At 46.0% G+C, this 25,294-nt stretch overlaps 1 protein-coding gene across 3 annotated transcripts; it reads right to left on the bottom strand.

Annotated features, from left to right (window-relative positions):
• Positions 1-66: 66 nt before the first annotated feature.
• On the bottom strand, positions 67-8,042 carry PTMA (prothymosin alpha). 3 transcript variants are annotated; one of them, XM_056565543.1, is made up of 5 exons: positions 7,717-8,042; positions 3,280-3,354; positions 2,853-2,943; positions 1,842-1,915; positions 67-1,089 (listed from the first exon to the last, which is right to left on the bottom strand). In XM_056565543.1, the coding sequence occupies exons 1-5, from the start codon at positions 7,855-7,857 to the stop codon at positions 1,039-1,041; spliced, it is 432 nt and encodes a 143-aa protein (XP_056421518.1). In that variant the 5' UTR covers positions 7,858-8,042; the 3' UTR covers positions 67-1,038. The 3 variants fall into 3 exon arrangements, with proteins under 3 accessions (XP_056421518.1, XP_056421519.1, XP_056421521.1); XM_056565544.1 differs by lacking the exon at positions 7,717-8,042 and adding an exon at positions 6,210-6,689; XM_056565546.1 differs by lacking the exon at positions 7,717-8,042 and adding an exon at positions 3,970-4,489.
• Positions 8,043-25,294: the final 17,252 nt, after the last annotated feature.

The raw sequence follows: 25,294 nt of genomic DNA, 5'->3' as shown, positions 1-25,294 counted from the left end.
TTCTGACCTAAAATTTTGTGAACTGAAGTCTTAAATGAATAGACACAAGACTCAAACACCACACGGTTAGAACAAAAAGAAAGCCTGCAAATTAAAATTGCAGTTTTATTGACAATACTGCCGCACACATCCAGCCAGGCCAAGAAATGACAAAGTAAACAGCAACTTCAGACAGAGAAAAAAAAAAAAAAAAAAGTATCTTTGGCCATTTTACTCATCCAAACCCATCTAAAGTACAGCTAAAAATATGCTCAAAGAAAAAAAAAAAAAAAGTTACTGGAATGATCAGAATATTTTTTTCTTATATGGGAATTTTGTCTTATTTATTTAGGTTTTTTTTGTAACAACTTTTTTTTTCATTTTTTTTGTAAAGATTTCTCCATTTGCTCCCCTTGGAGAAGAAACAGCCCTGGTCTTACTCCACCCTGCCTGCCACCCCGCCCAGAAAAAGAACAAAATACATCAGGGTTGAATTGGCAGAAATCTACAGGTGCAATTTAAAAAAAAATTAAAATTACAGGTGTAATTTAAAAGCCCCACACCCTGTCAGCCGGATTCCCGGTACAGAAAAAAGGACCGCTGTATACCAATATGTACAAAAATATAAAATGTAAATAAAAAATACAAACATAGGAACCCCATACAAGGGTGTTTTAGTTTCCCCATTTCAGAATTTTAAAAAGGAAAAAGCTAAACTTTTTTGTTTTGCTGCCTCACCACCCCCACCCCCCCTTTTTCCCCCTCTCAGGACTGGAGAGGACAGCAGGTGAATGCAACCCAAACTGGCAGTGAAAGGGTTGGCCCACTCTACTTAAGAGGACCAGGGGCTGCTTTAAAAAGAATGCACCAAGGGCACATTATTGCGTCTGTGGCGCAAGTCAATGTGCAAGGACGGAAAAAAAGGGCCATGGGAGCCTGCGTGAAGGGTGGGACGGATGAATCACTTTAAGTGACCATATTCTGAGCGTGATAAGGGTGGGGAGGCGGTGGAGAAGGATAATATATAGAATTTATTTTGAGACAGGGAATAGTGCCCCTCTAGTCATCTTCATCTGTTTTCTGCTTCTTTGTGTCAACGTCATCTTCGTCCTGGAAAGAAGATACAAGAAACGTTGATAGATTAAGAAAGCTGAATATCAACACTGAATACTGCACTGACAAATAGTTCAAAGACCGCTACACCATTTGTTGGTTAAGTTTTGGGATTTTTTTTATAGAGTAGTTTACATGAGAACTACAAAATGTTTAAAATACCATTGTACTCTAAGTTGAAGATGTTTAGGGCACAGCCTTGTTTCAATGTGCCTTCTTGACTGACATCACTTCTCTGTTAACAGGTTCCCTTTAAAATAATTCCCATCAGAGCTTCAGATACACAAAATGTAATGCCCATCTTAAAGTCACAGCCTACATGTCTATTATGTTTTACTGAATGCAAACAGAGAAAACTATCCTTTACATAAACAAAAAATCCTGCAACACAAAAAGCTGTTGTCATTAGGGAAGCAACAACTAAGTTTGGCCATGCATTTCTCCTAAATCTGGACACTACTGCTACTCACTGTAAGGAACTATATCACTCCTTAATAAATAAATAAAAAATCCATATGAAATGTTTCTAATTGCTCCTTTGCCAAACACCCCCCCCCCCCCCCCCACACACACATACACGTCCTATTAGGGCATATTGACACCATAATGTGATCTCTCACATGGAAGACCCCTGTATGACCTAGCACAGAAGCAGGCAGGAAGTATTACCAGGTAAAGGTATTACACCTTGTTGCCATGGATATATGTGCACAAGTATTCTGAGATCTTTAATTTCCCCCCACACTTACATCGTCATCATCAGCTGCCCGTTTCCCAGTGGGTCCTTCTGCTTCATCCTCTTCATCATCTTCATCTCCATCTCCTAACAAGAAAAGCCTTATTTTAATACCTAACCAGTATATATTATGTAACAACATTTACCAAACAAAATTTTATGTTTTAAACTGAAGTCTTCGGTGGAATGCACCAAGTTACACATTACTACATGCCACTGTCCAACACTTTTGCCAATGTACTGCACTATTAACACAGATGGCATGTGGAACCTGGGTCATTTAAAGGGGTACTCCGCCCCTAGACATCTTATCCCCTATCCTCATCCCCTATCCTTTGTGCCGCTGCGGCACTGCGCTATCATTACAGCATAGAGCGAGTTCGCTCTGCACGTAATGACGCGCAATACAGGGGCCGGAGCATCGTTACGTCACGGCTCCGCCCCTCATGACATCACGGCCCGCCCCTTTCATTACAAGTCTTTGGGAGGGGGTGCGGCGGTCATCACGCCCCCTGCCATAGACTTGCATTAAGGGGACGGGCCGTGATGTCACAAGGGGCGGAGCCATGACGTCACGCGGCTCCATCCCCTGTATCGCCCGTCATTACGCACAGAGCGAACTCGCTCTGTGCTGTAATGATAGCGCAGTGCCGCAGCGGGGATCCCGGGGCTCCCTAGCAGCGGCACCGCAGCGATCTGACATCTTATCCCCTATCCAGCAACTCTGGTAAAGAAAAACTAGCTAGCTGTGTGTTTTCTTTCATACAGAACTTTTCTAAGAAATTGTTACTCCTCAAAAAACTTTAAAAAGTAAATTTGAAAAGAATGCTAAAACCAATTTGATCATGCCAATCTTTCTCCAAATGGTGATTTCAAGGCATCAAAGCTATACAAAATAAAGGTTAAAACTGTTATTTTGTCTTGAGAATTATTATGCTACTTCATGGTTTCTAAGTACCCAATTAGTGAAATATGTTCCCTCGCAAAATAAGCATCTTAAAGGTTTTAAATAACTCTGTAGTACCTTCTACTTCATCCTCTTCATCTTCTTCATCAACCTCTTCCTCTTCATCTCCATCATTGTCTGCTCCATCATCTCCATTCTCTTCATTCTCCTTAAATAAGGTGTTAAATTATTAATACATTAAGAAAAGCCAACAAGTCTTCAGTATTTGCTGCAAATGTGATCAATTGTAAAAGGTGCTGTATATGTCCATAAATGTACAAGTGACCAGTGTAAGGCTATGAAGCTATTGCAAGTAAATATGAAAGACATTTTTTTAAGTTGGAGGATTCTATGAAAACTTAGCTTTTAGTAATTACACCACATAAAGCTTTAAAATAATTGGAGAAAATGATGTGTAAAATACACTAAAGAGACTTCTAGAGGTGTATGAAGGCACTACAGCTACAGAGGATTACAAGAACACAGCATATTCATGAACACTTACTGCATTTCCATTGGCTGGCTTCTCCTTTCCATTTTCTGTTTCTTCGACTAGTTCCTTTTCTTTTGTCTTTAAGTCCTGTACAGAAAAACAAATAAATTAGAATTTGAACTACCAAATTCAAGGCTGCTAAAAACTGGCAAACATGTCATAAGAGGAAGCATGCTAAAGCACAATATAAATGTACTGTTTCACCGGGCTAACCGGATCCCAGATGTACTTTAGGGAATGTAGACATAAGCTATTGGTCACCAAACAGAGCAATCTTTAAGATGACCAGACAGTATGTGTAAACTCTGCATCAGGATACAGCATAGACTGTTAATCTGACATTCTCCCTGTAACTCTTTAATATGATCAATCTGTACAGAAATCTCCCCTCTGTGGGGAAGGGGGTTGTGAGGTGTAGATAAATACAAACTGGTAAACTAGAGGGACAGCTAATGTATACAGAAACAAGTAGGTTTCTGAAGATAATCTAAAGTGCACATTATAGCTTTGTGATGGGCACAAAGCAGGACATCTGCAAAATGTATCCCACACTGTAAAAACTAAATGAGTTATAAGAACCAGTCATGAGTGGCACTCTGCACAGGTACCCAGTACTAGAAGCCATACACCAGACTGGCATATATAGCTAATGTACATTACATGGACAGTCTTTGTGTTGGCAAGAATTCATGCTTTAAATACCATTTCAAATTTGGAGCGCCTAATGGCTGGCCGCTATTGGTCCGCTGAGCACTTCTGTCCCCGCCCATGTCCTTATCCTGCCTTCCGGAGCCGCTGATTGGCTTCTGCCTCCTAGGCTCGGCCCACATCGAGTGCATTGGCTCACGGGATTTGTAGAGCGTTCACGCTAGACTCTCCTTTCTCCCTTATGCGGACACGCCCGGAGAGAAAAGGCGGAGAAACTACAACTCCCAGTAGGCTGTTCAAAGCAAGTTATGGCGAGTGACGCACAGGCATCACGCTGGGGGTGAACAATGATGTAGAGAATAAACGAGGTAACATGGTAATTGACGAGCCGCACTCGCTGTAAATTATAGCCGTTCTCATGAATAAGAGGTGCTGTGCCCGATCGCCACCGTCTCCTCGTATTCACACAGCGCGTCACTACAAGGGTTAAAAAGACGACGATCCTATTTACCACTGCCCTTGTATGATACTACAGCGCGATGCCTCTCAGGTAGACAGCGTGCCGGGAGCGGAGCTGGTAATTAACCCTCCCCCACCTCTAATTAAAGGCTCTGCCTCTAAAGTCTTAATCCGGTTACCATCTGTCCCCCCCCTCCCCGTACTCCCTTTAGATTCATCGTCTCCCCCGGGACTGAGCCGGTGGACGTGGTGGAGTACTGTGCACAACACAAACAAGTGGCAGAGCCCATCCCCCCCAATCATAACTCATCCGCGCAGCTGGGACCTCATTAACCCCTGCACTGCAACAAAGGCTTTACACTGGGGAATCGCAGCGATTCCTTATTGTGCTGGATGAGATCCGAGCTGATGCGTCTCGGCGCACACTAAGGTGCTGATCGCTACCGTGCCCAGAATACACACACAAGTCCTTCTATCGGCTCCCTACAAGACTGAGCCGCCAGCAGGAGGTGGCAGGACTCGCCTGGCACAAGCGGCTACAGCTGGCAGAGCCCTCTGATCATCAAAATGACAAGAGCGCGGAGTAGACAGCGCTGTGATCCACAGTACATCACTATAGAACACCACACAGTTAACTAGGTACACTGATGACCCATGCACCGGCATACAGGGGGTGTATACACTGCCCATCACACAGGTCACCCCAATACACCCGCAATGGGGGCGCACGTCCTAGAAAGGTTATGAAAGGGCGCATCACACTGTATACCCCCGCTGTCGCGATCAGGATATATTACCACACAGCAGATCTGTCATGATATTCTACAAAATACCGGTACAAGTCTATTCTTCCATAACAACGCTTCTTCTATGGCGGGGGATGGCGGTCCACCCACCCTGTGCGTGGGCACCGGCCGGGAACACGACGCTCCTAAACAGCACAGCACACGGATAGGACGAGACATTCGAAACTTTACCCAGGAAAGTCCGGAATCCCCGCTCATGTAGGCATGTCTGATAGTGAAGACATCTGGTACCCAGCTAAGAGGCTGCTCCCCACAGATAACCCCTAACAGGTAGAGTCTTCATCTTATCTGACTGACACCTAGACGGGTAATGATTAACGGGCTCACCGCTGCCAACCCGGCTACCGATCACCCTACAGCACAGTGCCCCCCGACCACCCTGCCCCGAGGAGGGAACCCAAAAGCCTACTGATCACCCTACAGCACAGTGCCCCCCGACCACCCTGCCCCGAGGAGGGAACCCAAAAGCCTACTGATCACCCTACAGCACAGTGCCCCCCGACCACCCTGCCCCGAGGAGGGAACCCAAAAGCCTACTGATCAACCTACAGCACAGTGCCCCCCGACCACCCTGCCCCGAGGAGGCAACCCCAGCAGCCTACTGATCACCCTACAGCACAGTGCCCCCCAGGCTGCTGATCACCCTGAACCCACCACCAATCATCTTGCCCTCTAACACCGTACTCCTCCAGCTGCTTCTCATCCTGCCCTAAAGCACGGTGCCCACCAGGATACCATCATCCAACACCATATAATCCATCGATCGTCCTGTCTAGACCACGGTGCCTACCGGGCTACTGATTCCCCAACAGCACTGTGCCCACCATCCAGCACGGTGACTGCCAGGGTAGCGATCATAATATCATTCTGCACGATGCCCACCACAAGCCCAAAGTTCTCGCCAGCCCCGCGTAGACTATTCGTAGGCAGGTGCAGCGCCCGGCTGTGTACATCAACAATAGGGACGGCGCCGCCGGACACCCCATCCTACACAAAGCTAACACTGTGCAGCCCCAAAAGCCCGCTTACCTTGGTTGTCTTCTCTACACTGGCGTCCACTGCTGTGTCTGACATGGTTAATGGAATAAAATATAATCTAGCCTATAGATGGAGAAAATAAAAAAGTGCAGGTAGATCCCGTGGACTTGGAGGAGCGGGGAGGCTGGTGCGGGAACAATGCAAAAATTGCTTTTTTATTTTTTATAGTAACTGCCAGTGAAGGACTCACGCGGCGCCAGGGACTTTAATATAGATTAGTGGGAGGAGCAACGCACCGGCTCCTCGCCATCCTATTGGCTACTGACCACAGCGAGGGGGGGTTGAGACAGATCCGACCACTGATTGGTTCGAGCCAAAACAATGGGGGAGGGTGGCTTTTAGCCTTTCCTCTCTACACTGCAGTACCGACAGTGACCGCTACACCTCCCTACCCCTTCCACGGCGCATGCGCATGCTTAGCATCAGCAGCTCTTAGCTTTGGCAATCCAATGCAAATTAACATTATTTTTTTTCCTTCTTCTGGAGGGAGGAGGGGGAGCGGCGTGTGCAAAATTACACACACAAAAAAAAAAAAATAAATAAACCGAGCGCCTAGGATAAGAGCAACCCCTTTACATTGTGAAACATGCCCCCAGGGCATTTACTTGCCCTCTGCGCAGACTGCTGTGTATTGTCGTAGTGTGGATGAAAGGCGGGAACAATATCGACATTTATTCATGTTGTACATTACACTAGTAGCGATACCATGCTGTACAATTAACATTCTCCAGTATGGGGCACTACATCGTACGATCAAGTCGCACAGTGCGGTGGTAACAAAAGGGCAATTTGTATCAATGCGATTTCTGCTGGGAGCTGTGTGAGGGGACCGCAGGGAAGAAGCATCCACCTCACTATCGGTTCCTCAGGAGGGCATTGTATTACCCCGCCGTGTGTGGTATCCGTCACGTATCGTACCCCCCGATCGGGCACATAACCTTGCCGCACGAGGCTCCGTTTTGCGAGGGAATTTTTTTTTTTCTCTTTTAACTCTTTAAGTGAAGGGCAGACGGAGTGGAAAATTTCCATTCGCCATTAACCCTCCCCCTCAAACTGTCATCTCTCCGGACCACACCGCCCTCCCTTTCTCTGTCAAGCGCTGCAGTACCGCGCTCCGCCGCCAGGATCGCCCGATACTCGTCACGATCTCACAGATGAGCCTATGGACATATTCGCCGATGCTCGACGTTTTTTTAATCGATCTAGCGAAATGCCGACCGCTGCGGGGACCAGAAGTACACCATTCGGTGTATATATCTTTAAAGCATTATTGTAATTGTTCTTGGAATAAGACTGAGAATATGATATGAGCTACTACACACGTACACCTCACCCCTCCCTTTGTTGTCCATTAGATATTGGCTCTGAGCGGGAAAATCCTCGGTACCATAGATGGTGTCAGTATATGCAGCCAAGGAGTTTTTTTTTTTTTTATAGTCACTACATCGGTGTTTAAACGCGTTAAATGCTTTCAGTGAGAACAGTCTCTAGCAGTCACCTGCACGGATTTATATAGGGCTCTCCGCTGACATGTATCACTATTATTAACCGAGCCGCTGAGGTAAATAACATAGCCCCTCCCTTCATACTGCCGAATCACGAACCCGCCAAAATAATGAAACATACTTATATTACTCATAGCGGTTAACGCATACTTCCCTATCTAACAATGCCAAATAGTACGAGCGCGAAAATCATCCATATTATTATAATGTTCACGAAGAGAAGAGGGACCCGTTTGTGGGTAAAAAAAAAAAAAAAAGGTTGCCACAACCAATATGGCGCCTCATCAGCCAGTGTCACACATTTCTTAAAATAAGCAACAAACTTCCAGCTAGAAGTACCGCTTTTTACCCACAATGCCTTTAAAAGGCCCAGTCAAAACGAAAGCCGCAGAGAAACCAGCCCCAATAGATTTCGGTCTGGTAAAAACGTCGACGAATGCTTCTGAAAAACACCGACGTTTGTGCCACGCACAATATGGCGCTCAAAATATGTCGAGAAGCGTGAGGCGCCAAGGTTCTGCCCAGTGATTGGCGGCTGTAGAGGCGCTTGTGGATAACCACGCCCACGTGCTCCACGATTGGTTAGAGTATTACAACGAACACAAAACTGACGCTTTGCGACTGTTTATTGGTGCTTAGAAGTGTCTGTCATATGTCATGTCTGGTGTGTGGCGAACGGAAAACCCGGAGCGCGGATGAGGAGCGCGGAGCTCAGCTAATGTGAGTCAGGAAACTGCTAGGAAAGTATTAGGTCAGGGCGAGGATTTGTCTACCTGCTGGATTAGTAATGTGCCGGGCTGTGGTCACTATGCACAACTGAGGAAAATATTACTCCACCATAGTAACTAGTCTACCTGCAAGCAAGTGACTTCTGTGGCCCTAGACGGATTCTGTGGTTCTATCCATAGGGTTGGTTCTATAACAGCTGGACAAAATCCAGGTCCTAGAACAGTGTTTCCCAACCAGGGTGCCTCCAGATGTTGCAAAACTACAACTCCCAGCATGCCTGGACAGCCGAAGGCTGTCCAGGCATGCTGGGAGTTGTAGTTTTGCAACATCTGGAGGCACCCTGGTTGGGAAACACTAAAAATGCAATGAAGCAAAAGAAAAGTTTCCAATATTACAGCTGTTTTTAAATCCTACGGCAAAACAGCAACATGTGAACCAACAATATTATGTGCCCATCTGTGCAAAATTTGTTTGTTACCACAGTCAAAATGCACAAAGAATTTCCTTCAAAAACCTGCAGTTACCAACTTTCATTGATTTCAATAGGGAAGGTTAAAAACAAACGTGGTTGCTTAAAATCAGCCCTCGCAAAAAAAGGTGAAGCTGCTTTTTTGTCTGTTTCCGTTACAGTTCATTTAATTTTACTGTACAGTGGTCCCTCAAGTTACAATATTAATCGGTTCCAGGACGACCATTGTATGTTGAAACCATTGTATGTTGAGACCAGAACTCTATGGAAATCTGGTAATTGGTTCTGAAGCCCCAAAATGTCATCCAAAAATAGGAAAAGGTGAGGATTAAAGAAAAATAAATAACTAATATAGATAAAGCAAATCCTTACATACAAAAGTAATAAAAATCTGCTGGGAGCTGTAAATCACTGTCAGTGTTTCCCAACCAGAGTGCCTCCAGCTGTTGCAAAGCTACAACTCCCAGTATGCCCGACAGCCAACGGCTGTCCGGGCATGCTGGGAGTTGTAGTTTTGCAACAGCTGGAGGCACCCTGGTTTGGAAACAATGGTTTATGTAGAGGACAGAAGCTTCTTCAGGGTCGTATACAGTACACAGTGTCCCAAATGGAGCCGCCCTTACTTGGTGTCCAAAGGAGCAGCTAACCCTGGCACAGGTAAGGCGTATTACAGAACTTTTAGTTCCTCCCTGTACTGTAGGGGGCGCTACCAGACACCAGTCAGTGTATACACTTCAGTAATACAGGTAAAGAGTAGTAGAGAACATGTAATACCTCCCTGTACTGTAGGGGGAGCTACCTGACACCAGTCAGTGCATACACTTCAGTAATACAGGTGATTTACTAGTAAAATGGCTAATTCTGATTGGTCAGTTCCTCCAGTTGTGACAAGTTTTACAGATCTGGACTGTCTGTAGTATTGTATGTTGAGTCTGGTTTCAAGTTACAATGGTCCGGAAAAGACCATTGTATGTTGAAACTATTGTATGTTGAGGCCATTGAAAGTTGAGGGATCACTGTATATAGAAACATAGTCAACTACAATTTTGTGTTTTTAGAATTTGCTAACTTTTATGTTTATTTCTCTTTAATTGTATAAAATATAGTGTGAACCTAGCCTGATGTGACCTGAAAAGTTATTTGGAAAAAAAAAAAAAAAAAAACACCTAAAAAAAAAAAAGTGCTGAAATGAGAAGTGTGTTTTTTTTTTCTTTATGTACTTTTGTGGGTGAATTTTAGGAGCATGTTCACATGGACATAACGTGCTTGGTTTTTGGCATAGAAACTTGAGCCATTTAGGGTGCGTTCACACTGATCAAATCAAGAGGAATTGACGCTGAAAAATTTACGTGCCGAAAAAAGAATTTTCTTTTCGCACGGAAATGGGGGAGAAAGAAGTGAAGGGTTTTTCAGCCATTTTCGCGCAAATTCCGTGCAAAAATGATGTCGGGCAGAATAGTTTTTTTACCATTGACTTTTATTGATTTCTGCTAGCGGATTCCGCTTGAAGAATGAACATGTTCTTTCTTCAAGCGGAACGGAATTCAGCGTCGGAATTCTGCTAGCAGAATTTCCGCAGTGTGAACAGGACAGCAGAAAAAACATTAAAGTCAATGGGCAGAGGAGATGTGCATTAATTTGGAGCAGAGAATTCAAGAGGAATTACTTGAGTAAATTCCTCTTGAATTACTCAGTGTGAACGCACCCTTATGCTCCAATGCCCATAAGGTGTCAGCTTGAAAAACCCTACTTTAAATTCAATAGGAGATAAGGAATCATGCGGAAAATGAGGGACATGTCACTTATTTTCTGCTTGGTAATGCACTGAAGGTCCCACTGAATAAGTAAAATGCTCAGGACTGCCCCCTCTTATGCTGTCCACAGTTTATGCCCATGTACACATTACATAAGAAGCTTCCCTTTACCATGTGAACATACCCTAACAGGGTTCACATGTCTTTTGGTCAGTATGTTCTAGTGCTGGGCGGTACGGTATGGACGGTATTTTTTTTTTATTATCGTGGTATCACGGTATTACTGCCTGTCCCCTCTCCACTAGCCCACTAGAGGTGTCAAATGTGCCCCCCGCGAGCGCTACTATCACCGCTAGCGGGGTCCCTGTGCGCACTAGTGGTGTCACAAAAATGCAGAGCGCGGCTCTGTTCCCCGTCCCTGTCAGCTCTCAGGGTACGGGAACAGATTTAAAAGCCTCGCGCGCAGCTAACGTAGTACAGCGCATGCGCAGTACTACGCAAATAGCGTAGGGCTAACGCTAGGCTCCTAGCGATGCTTACGTTAGCCCTACGCTATTTGCGTAGTGCTGCGTGTGAGGCTTTTAAATCTGTTCCCGTACCCTGAGAGCTGACAGGGACGGGGAACAGAGCCGCGCTCGGCATTCTTGTGATACCGCTAGTTGGCACAGGGACCCCACTAGCGGTGATGGTAGCGAACGCGCTCGTGGGAGGCATTCTTGTGACCCCGCTAGTGGGCACATGGATCCCACTAGCAGTGGGGATTGATCGTGCTCGCGGGGACACTGGCTGACAGGTGCAGCGGGGGGACACAGTAAATGGATTAGCTTCAAGTGAGGGCGCAGCGCTGGGTTCTACAATTCATCCGGAGGGTGGGGGAGGGGCCCAACCGGTATAGCGGTATGGGCAGAAATCCATACCGTGGAAGAAAGAAAAAAAACGGTATCCGGTTCATACCGGTATACCGCCCAGCACTAGTATGTTCTGGAATAAGGGTAGACTCACACTATGTCAGAGCCATCGGCATCCTGCACAAAGGCCAAAAGAAGAGTCAGAACAAGACCACCTCCCATTCATGCAGGTGACCTGTCAACACACTACGCCAGAGGTCCGGTTTTCCAAAAGCAGGCTTCAACTTTTATTTGCAAAGTGAAGTGAACATTTGCACTGTTTCAGCAAAGTGCTTGAGAAAGGCACTTTGCCAAAAACGTTGAACATGTTCACGTTGTGGTGCAAATAAAAGTTGAAGTCTGCCTCTGGAAAACCGAACCTCTGGCGTTTTGCTGTGACCACATACACTTTGTGACATCCTGCACAAAACGCTGCTGCTAACAGGAAAAGCAGACCTTAGTGATTTCTGTGGCTGAACAGTCATCTAGTGACTCTGTTCAGGATATACTGACAGTGACCCCCCGACCTACGATGGCCCCAACATACGATCATTTCAAGACACGATGGCCTCTCAGAGGCCATCGAATGTTGAAGGCAGCATCAACATACGATGCATTTATATGTCGGGGCCATCGCATAAACGGCTATCAGGCGGCGCAGACTGCTTCAGCTGCCACCGTATAGCCGTTTAAGGTGCCCCGTGTGGTCTTCTGAAGATCACTTACCTGTCCTCAGGGCTCCGGCGCATCGTCTTTGGGATTCTCTGCATCGTCGGCACTCTCCATCGTCGTCATCACGTCGCTGCGCACGCCGTCCCGTCATCCAATAAGAGCGACGTGATGGCGGCGACGGAGAGCGAGGATGCCGGGGAAGCAGAGGCCTTGCCGGAGTGTCGGGGACAACCCGGGGACGCGGCGACATCCAGGGCAGCGGTGACGAGCGGTGACGGTCCGGAGCAGCGGGGACACGTGAGTACAACCTTTAATACCAGTGGTCTTCAACCTGCAGACCTCCAGATGTTGCAAAACTACAACTCCCAGCATGCCCGGACAGCCGTTGGCTGTCCGGGCATGCTGGGTGTTGTAGTTTTGCAACATCTGGAGGTGCGCAGGTTGTAGACCACTGTCCTATACTTTACATTGCACAGATCCCTCAACATACGATGGTTTCAACAAATAATGGTCCATTTGGAACGGATTACCATCGTATGTTGAGGGACCACTGTAATGTTTTTTATGGATTTCGTATGCCAAAAGAAAATAATGGTGTCTGCTGCTCCTGTTTACAGAATCGGTCCATTTTCGGCAGGATTCCAACGGATACGACTAACGGAAGCAGTAACACAGTTTGAACCTAACCTACTTGAGGACCACATGGAAGGAGATTTATCAAGGGATTTAGAGAGGGGTTTTTTTGCTTACAAAAGTCACACAAAAAGTTGTATGTGCGCGTAAGCAACTTTTTGTGCGACTTTTGTGGGTAAGCAAAAAATACCGTTCAGCTCTACCTAAGCAATTTTCAGTTTTCACTTTGCAGTGGTCGGGAAGTTATCAAGTGCGAAAGACGCACATAAGCAAAAAAAATTGCAAACCCCCTTTAAAAAGTCGCAAGTGTAAGCCAGGTCAGACCTGGCATTTGACAGCATTATGAAAAAGTCCCACAAACAGTTCTAGGTGCAATTTTTTGTGCAACTTTTTGCACCAGGGAGCGGAGCACAAGCTGCCTGCTTTCCTGGCTTCCTTGTCACCTGCCTGTGCCGCACTACTACAACTCCCAGCATGCCCTTACAGGAAGGACATGCTGCGAGTTGTAGTGGTGCAGGGCAGGCAGAAGATGTTCAGGCGGGTGACAAGCTTGTCACCCGCCCGCATATCTCCCGCCCGCCCACGCTGCACCACTACAACTCCCAGCATATCCTTATTGTAAGGGCATGCTGGTAGTTGTAGTCCTGTGGTGCAAGCAGGTGACAAGCTTGTCACCCGCCTGCACATCTTCCGCCTGCCAGCGCTGCACCACTACAACTCCCAGCATGTCCTTACTGTAATGGCATGCTGGGAGTTGTAGTAGTGCGGCGTGTGGGCAGGTGATAAGCACATCTCCTGCCCGTGCAACACGACTACAACTTCCAGCATGCCCTTACAGTAAGGACATGCTGAGAGTTGTAGTCATGCGGCAGGGTGGGTGACAAGCACATCGCTCACCTGCCTGTGTCACGAGACTACAGCTCCCAGCATGTCCTTACTGCAAGGGCATGCTTGGAGTTGTAGTCGTGTGGCACGAGATGTGCGAGCGGGTGACAAGCTTCCCTGACTTGCTTGTCACCCGCCTGCACATCTCCCACCAGCCTACCGTCTTTTGACTACAACTCCCAGCTTGCCCTTACAGTGAGGACATGCTGGAAGTTGTAGTCGTGCGGCCCGGGCGGGTGACTATTAATGGCTAACCTATTTTCCGTGGTTTTTTTCTTCAAATTTCAGATCCGTATATCCTGTGGACTACTTCGAATTCGGTGGACTACTACGATGACCAGCGTTTTTATTTTTTTTTCCGTTTAACCCGTTAATGACCATGGACGTCTATGCTCGTCCATGTGCCGATAACGGGTATGACGCGGGCTCCCGACTCGAGCCCTCGTTATACCGGCCAGCCCCCAGCTGATTCTTGTAGCTGGGGGCCGGCGTTAATAGCTGAAATGCGGCGATCGCCACGGCCAGCTATTAACCCTTTAGATTGCCGCTGTCAAAGCTGACAGCAGAGTCTAAAGTTGCCTTTATCCCATCCCTGGTGGTCCAGTGGGGTGGATCGCCCCCCCGCAGGGCGATCGCGGGGGGGGGGGGGACGGGTCGATTCACTGCTGAGGTAGCCTCAGGGCTTAACTCTCCTGTAGTGCCTGCTCCTGCGCTCAGACTGATAAAGCCTGGCAGTACCAGACTTTATCAATCGAGCGCAGAGCACACAGATCAATGTGGTTCTATGGAACCACATTGATCTGTATGAGGAAAGTGTAAAAAAACAAAACACACACATTAACCCCTTCCTTATTAAAAGTTTAAACCACCCCCCTTTTCCAAAATTCCATATAAAAAATGTATAAATATAATAAAAGTAATTAAACCAACACGGTAAATGGCATACGCGCCAAAAATTCCGTATTTTTGGTCACTTTTTATACCATAAATAAAGGAATAAAAAGTGATCAAAAAGTCCGATCAAAACAAAAATCGTACCAATTAAAACTTCAGATCACGGTGCAAAAACTGAGCCCTCATACCACCCCGTACATGGAAAAATAAAAAAGTTATAGGGGTCAGAAGAGGACAATTTTAAATGTATAAATTTTCGTGCATGTAGTTATGATTTTTTCCAAAAGTACGGAAAAAGGAAATTTCTATAAGTAGGGTATCATTTTAACCATATGGACCTACAGAATAAAGAGAATGTGTCATTTTTACCAAAAATGTACAGCGTAGAACGGAAGCCCCCAAAATTTACAAAATTGTGTTTTTTCTTCAATTTTGGCGCACAATGATTTTTTTTTTTCCCGTTTCGCCGTAAATGTTTGGGTAAAATGACTGATGTCATTACAAAGTAGAATTGGTGGTGCAAAAAATAAGCCATCATATGGATTTTAAGTGCAAAATTAAAAGGGTTATGATTTTTAAAAGGTAAGGAGGAAAAAACGAAAGTGCAAAAACAGAAAAACGCTTGGTCTTTAAGGGGTTAATGTTAATAAAGTGGTTAACAAGGGCTTGTTGGGGAATGTTTTTACTTTAAAATATAAGTTGTTTTAAACGTGTTGTGTTTTTGTTTTTTTTTTAGCCCCAAAAACAGCTAGCGCTAACCCCCAGTTATTTACCACGGTACCCACCACCACAGGGGTACGGGGAAGAGCTGGTATCAACAGGCCTGGAGCATAAAAAATTGCGCTCTTGTGCCTATGTGGTAACAGGCTGGCGTTATTTAGACTGGGGAGGGCCAGCAACAATGGTCCTTGCCCACCCTGGTAACGTCAGGCTGTTGCTGCTTTGTTGGTATCTGTCTGAGAATGAAAATAGGGGGAACCCCACACATTTTTCATAAATAAATATAAACAGAAAAAAAAAACGCATAGGATACCAACCAAGCAGCAAGAGCCTGACGTTACCAGGGTGGGCGAGGACCATTGTTACTGGCCCTCCCCAGCATAAATAACGCCATCCTGTTACCGCCTAAGCACAGAAGCGCCATTTTTGACACTCCAACCCTGTTGGTACCGTTGCCCCTGTGGCGGTGGGTAATAATTGGGGGTTAGAGCTAGTTGTTAGAGCTAGTTCCACTACTAAACCTGTAAAGTAAATAAAATAAAACACAACACGTTTATAAAACTGTTATTTTAACCACATAGGGACCCAGGGCATACATGTATGCCTTTGGTCCTTGGTACTTAAGGACCCAGGGCGTACCTGTACTCCCATGGGAATTTCGGGCGGGACCGGAGTGACTGCCACAGTTTGGAGATCACTGTGCAGTGGTCTCTAAACTGTAGCGCTCCACATGTTGCAAAATTGCAAATCCCAGCATGCTGGGAGTTGTAGTTGCGTACCTCCAGCTATTGCATAACTACATCTCCCAGCATGCCCTTCGGCGATCAGTACATGCTGGGAATTGTAGTTTTGCAACAGCTGGAGGCACACTGGTTGAAAAATACTGGGTTAGGTAACAAAACCTAACTGAAGGTTGTGCAACCAGTGTGCCTCCAGCTGTTGCAAAAGTACAACTCCCAGCATGCACGGTCTGTCAGTGCATGCTAGGAGTTGTAGTTTTGAAACAACTGGAGGTTTGCCCCCCCCCCCCATTCACCCGGGCGAGTTTACAGTGAGTTTTCTGCTTTAAGTTTGGGCTGCGGCAAATTTTTCGCCGCAGCGCAAGCTCCTAGCGAGAAACTCACCGTAAACGCCCGCCAGTGCGAATGTACCCTAAAAAAAACTACACTACACTAACACATAATAAAGGGTAAAACACCACATATACACCCCCTTACACTGTCCCGCCCAATGAAAATAAAAAACGTATCGTACGGCAGTGTTTCCAAAACGGAGCCTCCAGCTGTTGCAAAACAACAACTCCCAGACAGCCACTGACTGTCCAGGCATGCTGGGAGTTTAGCAACAGCTGGAGGCACCCTGTTTGGGAATCACTGGCGTATAATACCCCTATGCAATCTCTATGTAGTCCTCAAATACGCAGGGCGCTCTCTCACTTCGGAGCCCTGTCGTATTTCAAGGAAACAGTTTAGGGCCACATATGGGGTATTTCCGTACTCGGGAGAAATTGTACTACAAATTTTGGGGGGCTTTTTCTTTTTTTACCCCTTATGAAAAGGAAAAGTTGGGGGTTACACCAGCCTGTTAGTGTAAAAAAAAATTAAATTTTTTACACTAACATGCTGGTGTTGCCCCATACTTTTTATTTTCAAAAGCAGTAAAAGCAAAAAAAGACCCAAATTTTGTAACGCAATTTCTCTTGAGTACGGAAATATCCATATGTGGACGTAAAATATTCTGCGGACGCACAACAAGGCTCAGGAGTGAGAGCGCACTATGTCCCACATTTATCATTGTCTTTAGACTGTTTTTTGTGTCTAAAAAAGGCGCAAGCAGGGTTTTTTGCGCCCTTTTTTTCCCCTTTTTGTTTACACATTTCTGCTGATTTTGAGTTGCAATCCACTGATTTTGGCAATACACATGATATAGAAGGGATTTATCATTGCGCCTTTTTGTAAAAAGGAGCAAAAAAAGGCGCAAAGCCACTGAAAAGTCTCTAAAACTACACAAGCCCAGACATGGTGTAGCTTTTTGGTGTATTTGTAGACAGAGATTTCAGAAAATGTGACCTGCACAAAATTTATCAAAGCTCTTTTACCTTTTAATAAATTTGGTGCTCTTACACATTACCAGCGCACAAAAAAAAAGGTGTAAAAAAATGCTTCACTTGCACTGCAATGATAAATGTGGGCCAATGTACATTTGAGGCCTAAATTGGTGATTTGCACAGGGGTGGCGGATTTTACAGCGGTTCTGACATAAACCCAAAAAAATAAATACCCACATGTGACCCCACAGGAAATTCTATCGCCCGACGCCCGGGACAAGTAGTTTTGGGCGCGGGGCAGGTGAATTGTTTATAGATTTAGCCCTGTATCGGGCAGGGACAGACAGACTTCCCCCTTATTTTTCTTTACTGCCGGTGTGAGGCGCAGGAGCCGATGGAAGTCTACACCTCACACCGGCGCTCAGAGTGTATGGAGGGGGCGGCGGCCTCCAGCTGACCGTAGAGTCCCCTTATCTCCCCTCCCGGAGGACGCAGCTCAGAAGACACAGCAGGGTGAGAGAAAGGATGTAGACAGCTCCATCCCCCGCACTCAGCTCTATCACTCCCCCTGCTCTGTCTCCCCCGGACCTAATCCACTACGGGGAGGTTGCTAGTTTGCACAGGGAAAACACAGAGGAGGGGGGTGAGGGGGAGGACGGAAATCTCACCTCACATGGGCCGGGACTACAGCTCTGATGTCCACTCATGGCGGCTCAGGTGAGGAGGCCGAGAATGCAAACGGCGGCAGGAAGGGTGGTTGTATATGAATAGTGTGAGTGTATGTGATGTATGATGGGGGGGGGGGGCAGCGGCAGGTATATGTATGATGTGTGCATATGTATGGTGTATTTCAGTGTTTCCCAACCAGGGTGCCTCCAGCTGTTGCAAAACTACAACTCCCAGCATGCCCTGAATGTTTTGTATGTGTGATGTGTGTATAATGTCTGCCTGTGTGTGATGTGTATTTAATGTATGATGTGTGTATGATGTCTCTCTGTGTGTGATTTGTATGTAATGTATGTGTGTATGATGTCTGTCTATGTGTGATGTGTATGTAATGTATAATCTGTGTATGATGTCTGCCTGTGTGTGATGTGTATGTAATGTGTGATGTGTGTATGTATGTGATGTATGATGTGTGGGGGGGCAGCGGTGGGTGTATGTATGATGTGTGCATATGTATGGTGTATATGTATGGTGTGAGTGTATGTGTATATGTAATGTATGATGTGGGGGGGCAGTAGCGGGTGTGTGTGTATGTATGATATGGGGGCAGTGGCCAGTGTATGTATGATATGTGTATGCATGAATGTTTTGTATAGGAGCGGACTGTCACGTCGGGCATTAGGGCAGTTGTGCCATCTAATTTTATTTATTTTTAGTGGCACCCGCACTAAATTGCACTGCCAGAATCCCACCCCCCTCATACTCACCCACCAACCTAGAGCCCCTCATATGCACACAAACACGCCCGAACCAAAACTACAACTCCCAGCATGTTGCACCATAACTTAAACTGTAGAACTATAAAGTGTAACATGCTGGGAGTTGTAGTTTTGGTTCGGGTCAGCTGCAGAGCTATAGGCTGCATCAGGGCATGCTGGGTGTTGTAGTTACTAACTGCAATTCCCTGTATTCCTTGACACATCCTATGGCTCTTCAGCTGACACAAACCAAAACTACAACTCCCAGCATGTTACACAATAACCTTAACTGTACTACTACACAGTGCAACATACTGCAACACCCACACAACCATAGGCTGTATCAGGGCATGCTGGGAGTTGTAGTTATCTAGTAACTAAATGCAACTTCCAGCATTTTCTGACACAAAATGCAGCACATAAACTGGAGAAGCAGAACCCCCCCCGAGTAACATATAAGTCCCTATTGAGACGGAAAAATTGTGATTAAAATATTTTAAAAAGTGCCTATATGTGAATAAGCCCCTTTCCTAATAAAAGTTTCCAATTTTCTTTAACCCCTTCCCGCTATTGGACGTATGCATACGTCCAGGCGAATTACACGTTCGCGCAAATGGACGTATGCATACGTCCAAGCGATCTCCTGCTCGGCCGCGGGCAGCGCAGGAGATCGCGGGTGGGACTCAGCTGTCAATCACAGCCGGAGTCCCACCGCAGCTGCCGGGGCCGCGATCGCGCCGGTCCTGGCAGCATTAACCCCATAGATGCCGTGATCAGTTCTGATCACGGCATCTACGGTGTTTGCAGGGGGAGCGCTCTCCCCCTGCCCATCAACGGCGGCGCCGCAATAAAATAAGGGGGCTCGGGGGTGTCCAAGACACCCTCGATCCCCCTTGAAGAGATAGGAGTGAGGTGGCAGGGTTGCCACCCCTCCTATCCCTGCTATTGATCGGCGGAGCGGCCGACCAATAGCAGACTGGGGGCGGGGGGGTTAAAGTTCGGTTCCCCCCGCTATGCCCACCCATCGGTGTCCGGGCACAGCGGGGGGAACCGTGTAGTAGCGGAGGCAGCGGCGGTCACTTACCCGGCGGCGGCTGTGATCATGGCGGCGGTGGAGGAGAGTATGACGCGGCGTGTCCAGGAGTCTGTTGCCTAGCAACATCTGCAGGGCGACAGTTTAGAGAGTGGTCTCTAAACTGTCGCCCTCCAGATGTTGCAAAACTACAACTCCCACCATGCCTTGACAGCTGTTTGCTGTGTTGGCATGCTGGGAGTTGTAGTTTTGCAAGATTTAGAGGGGTTCAGGCTGGAGATCACTGACAGTGGTCTCTAAACTGTAGCCCTCCAGATATTACAAAACTACAACTCCCAGCATGCCCAGACAGCAGTTTGCTGTCTTAGCATGCTGAGATTTGTAGTTTTGCAACATCTGGAGGGCCACAGTTTAGAGACCACTGTCAGTGATCTCCAGCCTGAACCCCTCTAAATCTTGCAAAACTACAACTCCCAGCATTCAGGAACAGCAAATGGCTGTCTCGGCATGCTGGGAGTTGTACTTGCGTGCCTCCAGGTTTGCATAACTACATCTCCCAGCATTCCCTTTGGCAATCAGTACATGCTGAGAGTTGTAGTTCTGCAACAGCTGGAGGCACACTGGTTGGGAAATACCGAGTTAGGTAATAGGTTCTATTACCTAACTCAGTATTTTCCAACCAGTGTGCCTCCAGCTGTTGCAAAACTACAACTCCCAGCATGCACGTTCTGTCAGTGCATGCTGGGAGTTGTAGTTTCCCCCCCCCCCCCTCCCATGTGAATGTACAGGTTACATTCACACTGGCGACGGATTACAGTGAGTTCCCTGCTTCAAGTTTGAGCTGCAGCCGCAGCTCAAACTCCTAGCGGGAGACTCAGTGTAATCCGCCGTCAGTGTGAATGTAACCTAAAAACACTACACTAACATAAAATAAAGAGTAAAACACTACATATACACACGTACACTGCCCCCCCCCTTCCCCCCCCCCCCCAATAAAAATGAAAAACGTATCCTACAGCAGTGTCTCCAAAACGGAGCCTCCAGCTGTTGCAAAACAAAAACTCCCAGCATTTCCGGACAGCCATTGACTGTCCAAGCATGCTGGGAGTTTAGCAACAGCTGGAGGCACCCTGTTTGAGAATCACTGGTGTAGAATACCCCTATGTCCACCCCTATGCAAATCCCTAATTTGGGCCTCAAATGCGCATGGCGCTCTCACTTTGGAGCCCTGTCGTATTTTAAGGCAACAGTTTAGGGCCACATATGGGGTATCGCCGTACTCGGGAGAAATTGCCTAACAAATTTTGGGGGGCTTTTTCTCCTTTTACCCCTTATGAAAAGGTAAAGTTGGGGTCTACACCAGCATGTTAGTGTAAAAAAAAAAACATTTTTGTACACTAACATACTGGTGTTGCCCCAATACTTTAAAATTGCACAAGCGGTAAAAGAAAAAAAGCCTCCAAAATTTGTAACGCAATTTCTCCTGAGGACGGAGATACCCCATATGTGGGCGCAAAGTGTTCTGGGGACGCACAACAAGGCTCAGAAGGGAGAGTGCACCATGTAAATTTGAGGTCTAAATTGGTGATTTGCACAGGGGTGGCTGATTTTACAGCGGTTCTGACATAAGTGCAAAACAATAAATACCCACATGTGACCCCATTTTGGAAACTACACCCCTCACGGAATGTAACAAGGGGTACAGTGAGCATTTACACCCCACAGGTGTCTGACAGATCTTTGAAACAGGGGTCTGTGAAAATGAAAAATAACATTTTTAATTTGCACAGCCCACTGTTCCAAAGATCCGTCAAATGCCAGTGGGGTGTAAATTCTCCCTGCACCCCTTATTACCTTCCGTGAGGGGTGTAGTTTTAAAAATGGGGTCACATGTGGGGGGGTCCACTGTTCTGGCACCACGGGGGGGCTTTGGAAATGCACATGGCCAAATTCTCTCTCCAAAAGCTCAATGATGCTCCTTCTCTTCTGAGCATTGTAGTTCGCCCCCAGTGCACTTCACGTCCACTTATTGGGTATTTCCATACTCAGAAGAGATGGTGTTACAAATTTTGGGGGGTATTTTCTGCTATTATCCTTTGTAAAAATGTAAAATTTGGGGGAAAACAAGCATTTTAGTGTAAAAAAAATTTTTTTTTTTTACATATGCAAAAGTCGTGAAACACCTGTGGAGTATTAAGGTTCACTTTACCCCTTGTTACGTTCCCCAAGGGGTCTAGTTTCCAAAATGGTATGCCATGTGTTTTTTTTTTTCTTTCTGTCCTGGCACCATAGGTGCTTCCTAAATGCAGCATGCCCCCAGAACAAAATTTGCTTCCAAAAAGCCAAATGTGACTCCTTCTCTTCTGAGACCTGTAGTGCGCCAGCAGAGCACTTTTCATCCCCATACTGGGTGTTTTCTGAATCGGGAGAAATTGGGCTTCAAATTTAGGGGGGATTTTCTGCTATTACCTTTTTTAAAAATGTAAAATTTTTGCTAAACCAAGCATTTTTGGTAAAAAAAAATATATTTTTTTACATATGCAAAAGTCGTGAAACACATGTGGGGTATTAAGGTTCACTTTATCCCTTGTTACGTTCCTCAAGGAGTCTAGTTTCCAAAATGGTATGCCATGTCGTTTTTTTTTTGCTGTCCTGGCACCATAGGGGCTTCCTAAATGCGACATGCTCCCCGAGCAAAATTTGCTCTCAAAAAGCCAAATATGACTCCTTCTCTTCTGAGCATTGTAGTTCGCCCGTAATGCACTTCAGGTCAACTTATGGGGTACCTCCATACTCAGAAGAGATGGGGTTACAAATTTTGGGGGGTATTTTCTGCTATTAACCCTTGCAAAAATGTGAAATTTGGGGGGAAACACACATTTTAGTGACATTTTTTTTTTTTACATATGCAAAAGTCATGAAACACCTGTGGGGTATTAAGGCTCACTTAATTCCTTGTTACGTTCCTCAAGGAGTCTAGTTTCCAAAATGGTATGCCATGTTTTTTTTTTTCTTTGCTGTTTTGGCACCATAGGGGCTTCCTAAATGCAACATGCCCCCAAAAAACCATTTCAGAAAAACGTACTCTCCAAAATCCCCTTGTCGCTCCTTCGCTTCTGAGCCCTCTACTGCGCCCGCCGAACACTTTACATAGACATATGAGGTATGTGCTTACTCGAGAGAAATTGGGCTACAAATTCAAGTATAAATTTTATCCTTTTACCCCTTGTAAAAATTCAAAAATTGGGTCTACAAGAACATGCAAGTGTAAAAAATGAAGATTTTGAATTTTCTCCTTCACTTTGCTGCTTTTCCTGTGAAACACCTAAAAGGTTAAAACACTTACTGAATGTCATTTTGAATACTTTGGGGGGTGCAGTTTTTGTAATGGGGTCATTTATGGGGTATTTCTAATATGAAGACCCTTCAAATCCACTTCAAACCTGAACTGGTCCATGAAAAATAGCGAGTTTGAAAATTTTGTGAAAAATTGTAAAATTGCTGCTGAACTTTGAAGCCCTCTGGTGTCTTCCAAAAGTAAAAACTCATAAATTTTATGATGAAAATATAAAGTAGACATATTGTATATGTGAATCCAAAAAAAAAATATTTGGAATATCCATTTTCCTTACAAACAGAGAGCTTCAAAGTTAGAAAAATGCAAAATTTTCAATTTTTTCATCAAATTTTGGGATTTTTCACCAAGAAAGGATGCAAGTTAACACAAAAATTTACCACTATGTTAAAGTAGAATATGTCACGAAAAAACAATCTCAGAATCAGAATGATAACTAAAAGCATTCCAGAGTTATTAATGTTTAAAGTGACAGTGGTCAGATGTGCAAAAAAGGGCTGCGTCCTAGAGGTGAAAATGGGCTGTGTCCTTAAGGGGTTAAATAAAAATAATGTACAAAAATAAACATAAGTGGTATCGCTACATGTGGAAATGTCCAGACTATTAAAATATAATGTTAATTAAACCGTACGGTGAACGGTGTAAATGTAAAAAATAGTCCAGAATTGTTGATTTTTGGTCACTTCTAGGGATCGACCGATATCGTTTTTTTAGGGCCGATACCGATAATCGGTGCAGGTTAGGGCCGATAGCCGATAACTTATACCGCTATTCCGGTTTAATTATCGGCTATTTAACCCCCTGCGACACCGCTGCAGATCATTGATTTAAAGCGGGCGCTTTACATCAATGATCTGCAGTGGCTTTTGCGGGGCCATAGGCCGCCGCCGCCACCACCCGCTTCTCTCCCCTTACCTGTCAGGGTGGTCCGGGCCATCCATCCATCGTTCCTGTAGTGTCCGAGGGCGTTCCGGATGGAGGGTGGTCCGGTCCGGGCTGTCCTTCTTCTCCGGCGGTCATCTTCTTCACTCCGGGCAGGCTCCGGCCTAGTACGCTGCATAGACGCCGCTGCGCAGTGACGCCCTTGCGCAGCGACGCACCTGACGTCACGGCGTCTATGCAGCGTACTAGGCCGGAGCCTGCCCAGAGTGGAGAAGAAGACCGTGGGAGAAGGACAGCCCGGACCGGACCACCCTCCACCCGGAACGCCCCTGGACGCTACAGGAACGATGGATGGCCGGACCACCCCCATTACGGGTAAGTTTAATTTTTTTATTGACTGGGAGGGTGGGGGAGGGGCCCGACCGGTATAGCGGTAGCATCACGGTGGGGGGTGCGACGCGGTGCGGTGGGTGGGCGGTGCGGCGGGTCGAGGGGGTGGCGCTCTTGGTGCAGGGGGCGGGGCATTATCGGCAAGATAATTGCCGATACCGATAATGCCCAAAATCGTGATTATCGGCCATACCGATAATCGGTCGATCCCTAGTCACTTCATATGAGAAATTTTTTATAAGGTGATCAAAAAGTTACATCTAGACTTTTCTGGGCTTGGCTCAGGCGTAAGAGGAGCTACAGCTCTCCCGCCGCTAATAGCCCGGCATGCTGCGATCACCTATTAAACCATTAGATCACCGCTGTCAGCAGTGTCTAAAGGAATCATATCCATCCCTGGTGGTCTAGTGGGGGGATCAGACTATTTTGGTTGAAATTATTTAATCTACCAGGACAAGTGGATTTTCTTGAGGGACAAGTAGATTGTGTTCAGCTCTAGTCCCTTGGACAAGTAGTTTTTTTTTTTAATTTCCACACCCCTGCCCCATTTTGGAAACTACACCCCTCACAGAATGTAACAAGGGGTATAGTGAGCCTTAACACCCCACAGGTGTTTGACGAATTTTTTTGGATCTGAAAAAAAAATAATAATAATTTCACTAAAATGCTGGTGTTGAAAATTGGAAAAAAAAAGCCCCCCAAAATCTGTAACCCCATTTCTTCTGAGTAAGAAAGTACCCCATATGTGTATGTAAATTGCTCCACGGGCAAAACTACAATGCTCAGAAGAGAAGGAG

This window comes from Hyla sarda, chromosome 3 (assembly GCF_029499605.1).
Source record: "Hyla sarda isolate aHylSar1 chromosome 3, aHylSar1.hap1, whole genome shotgun sequence".
Classification (NCBI taxonomy): domain Eukaryota; kingdom Metazoa; phylum Chordata; class Amphibia; order Anura; family Hylidae; genus Hyla; species Hyla sarda.
This window is presented reverse-complemented; position numbering and strand designations above follow the sequence as displayed.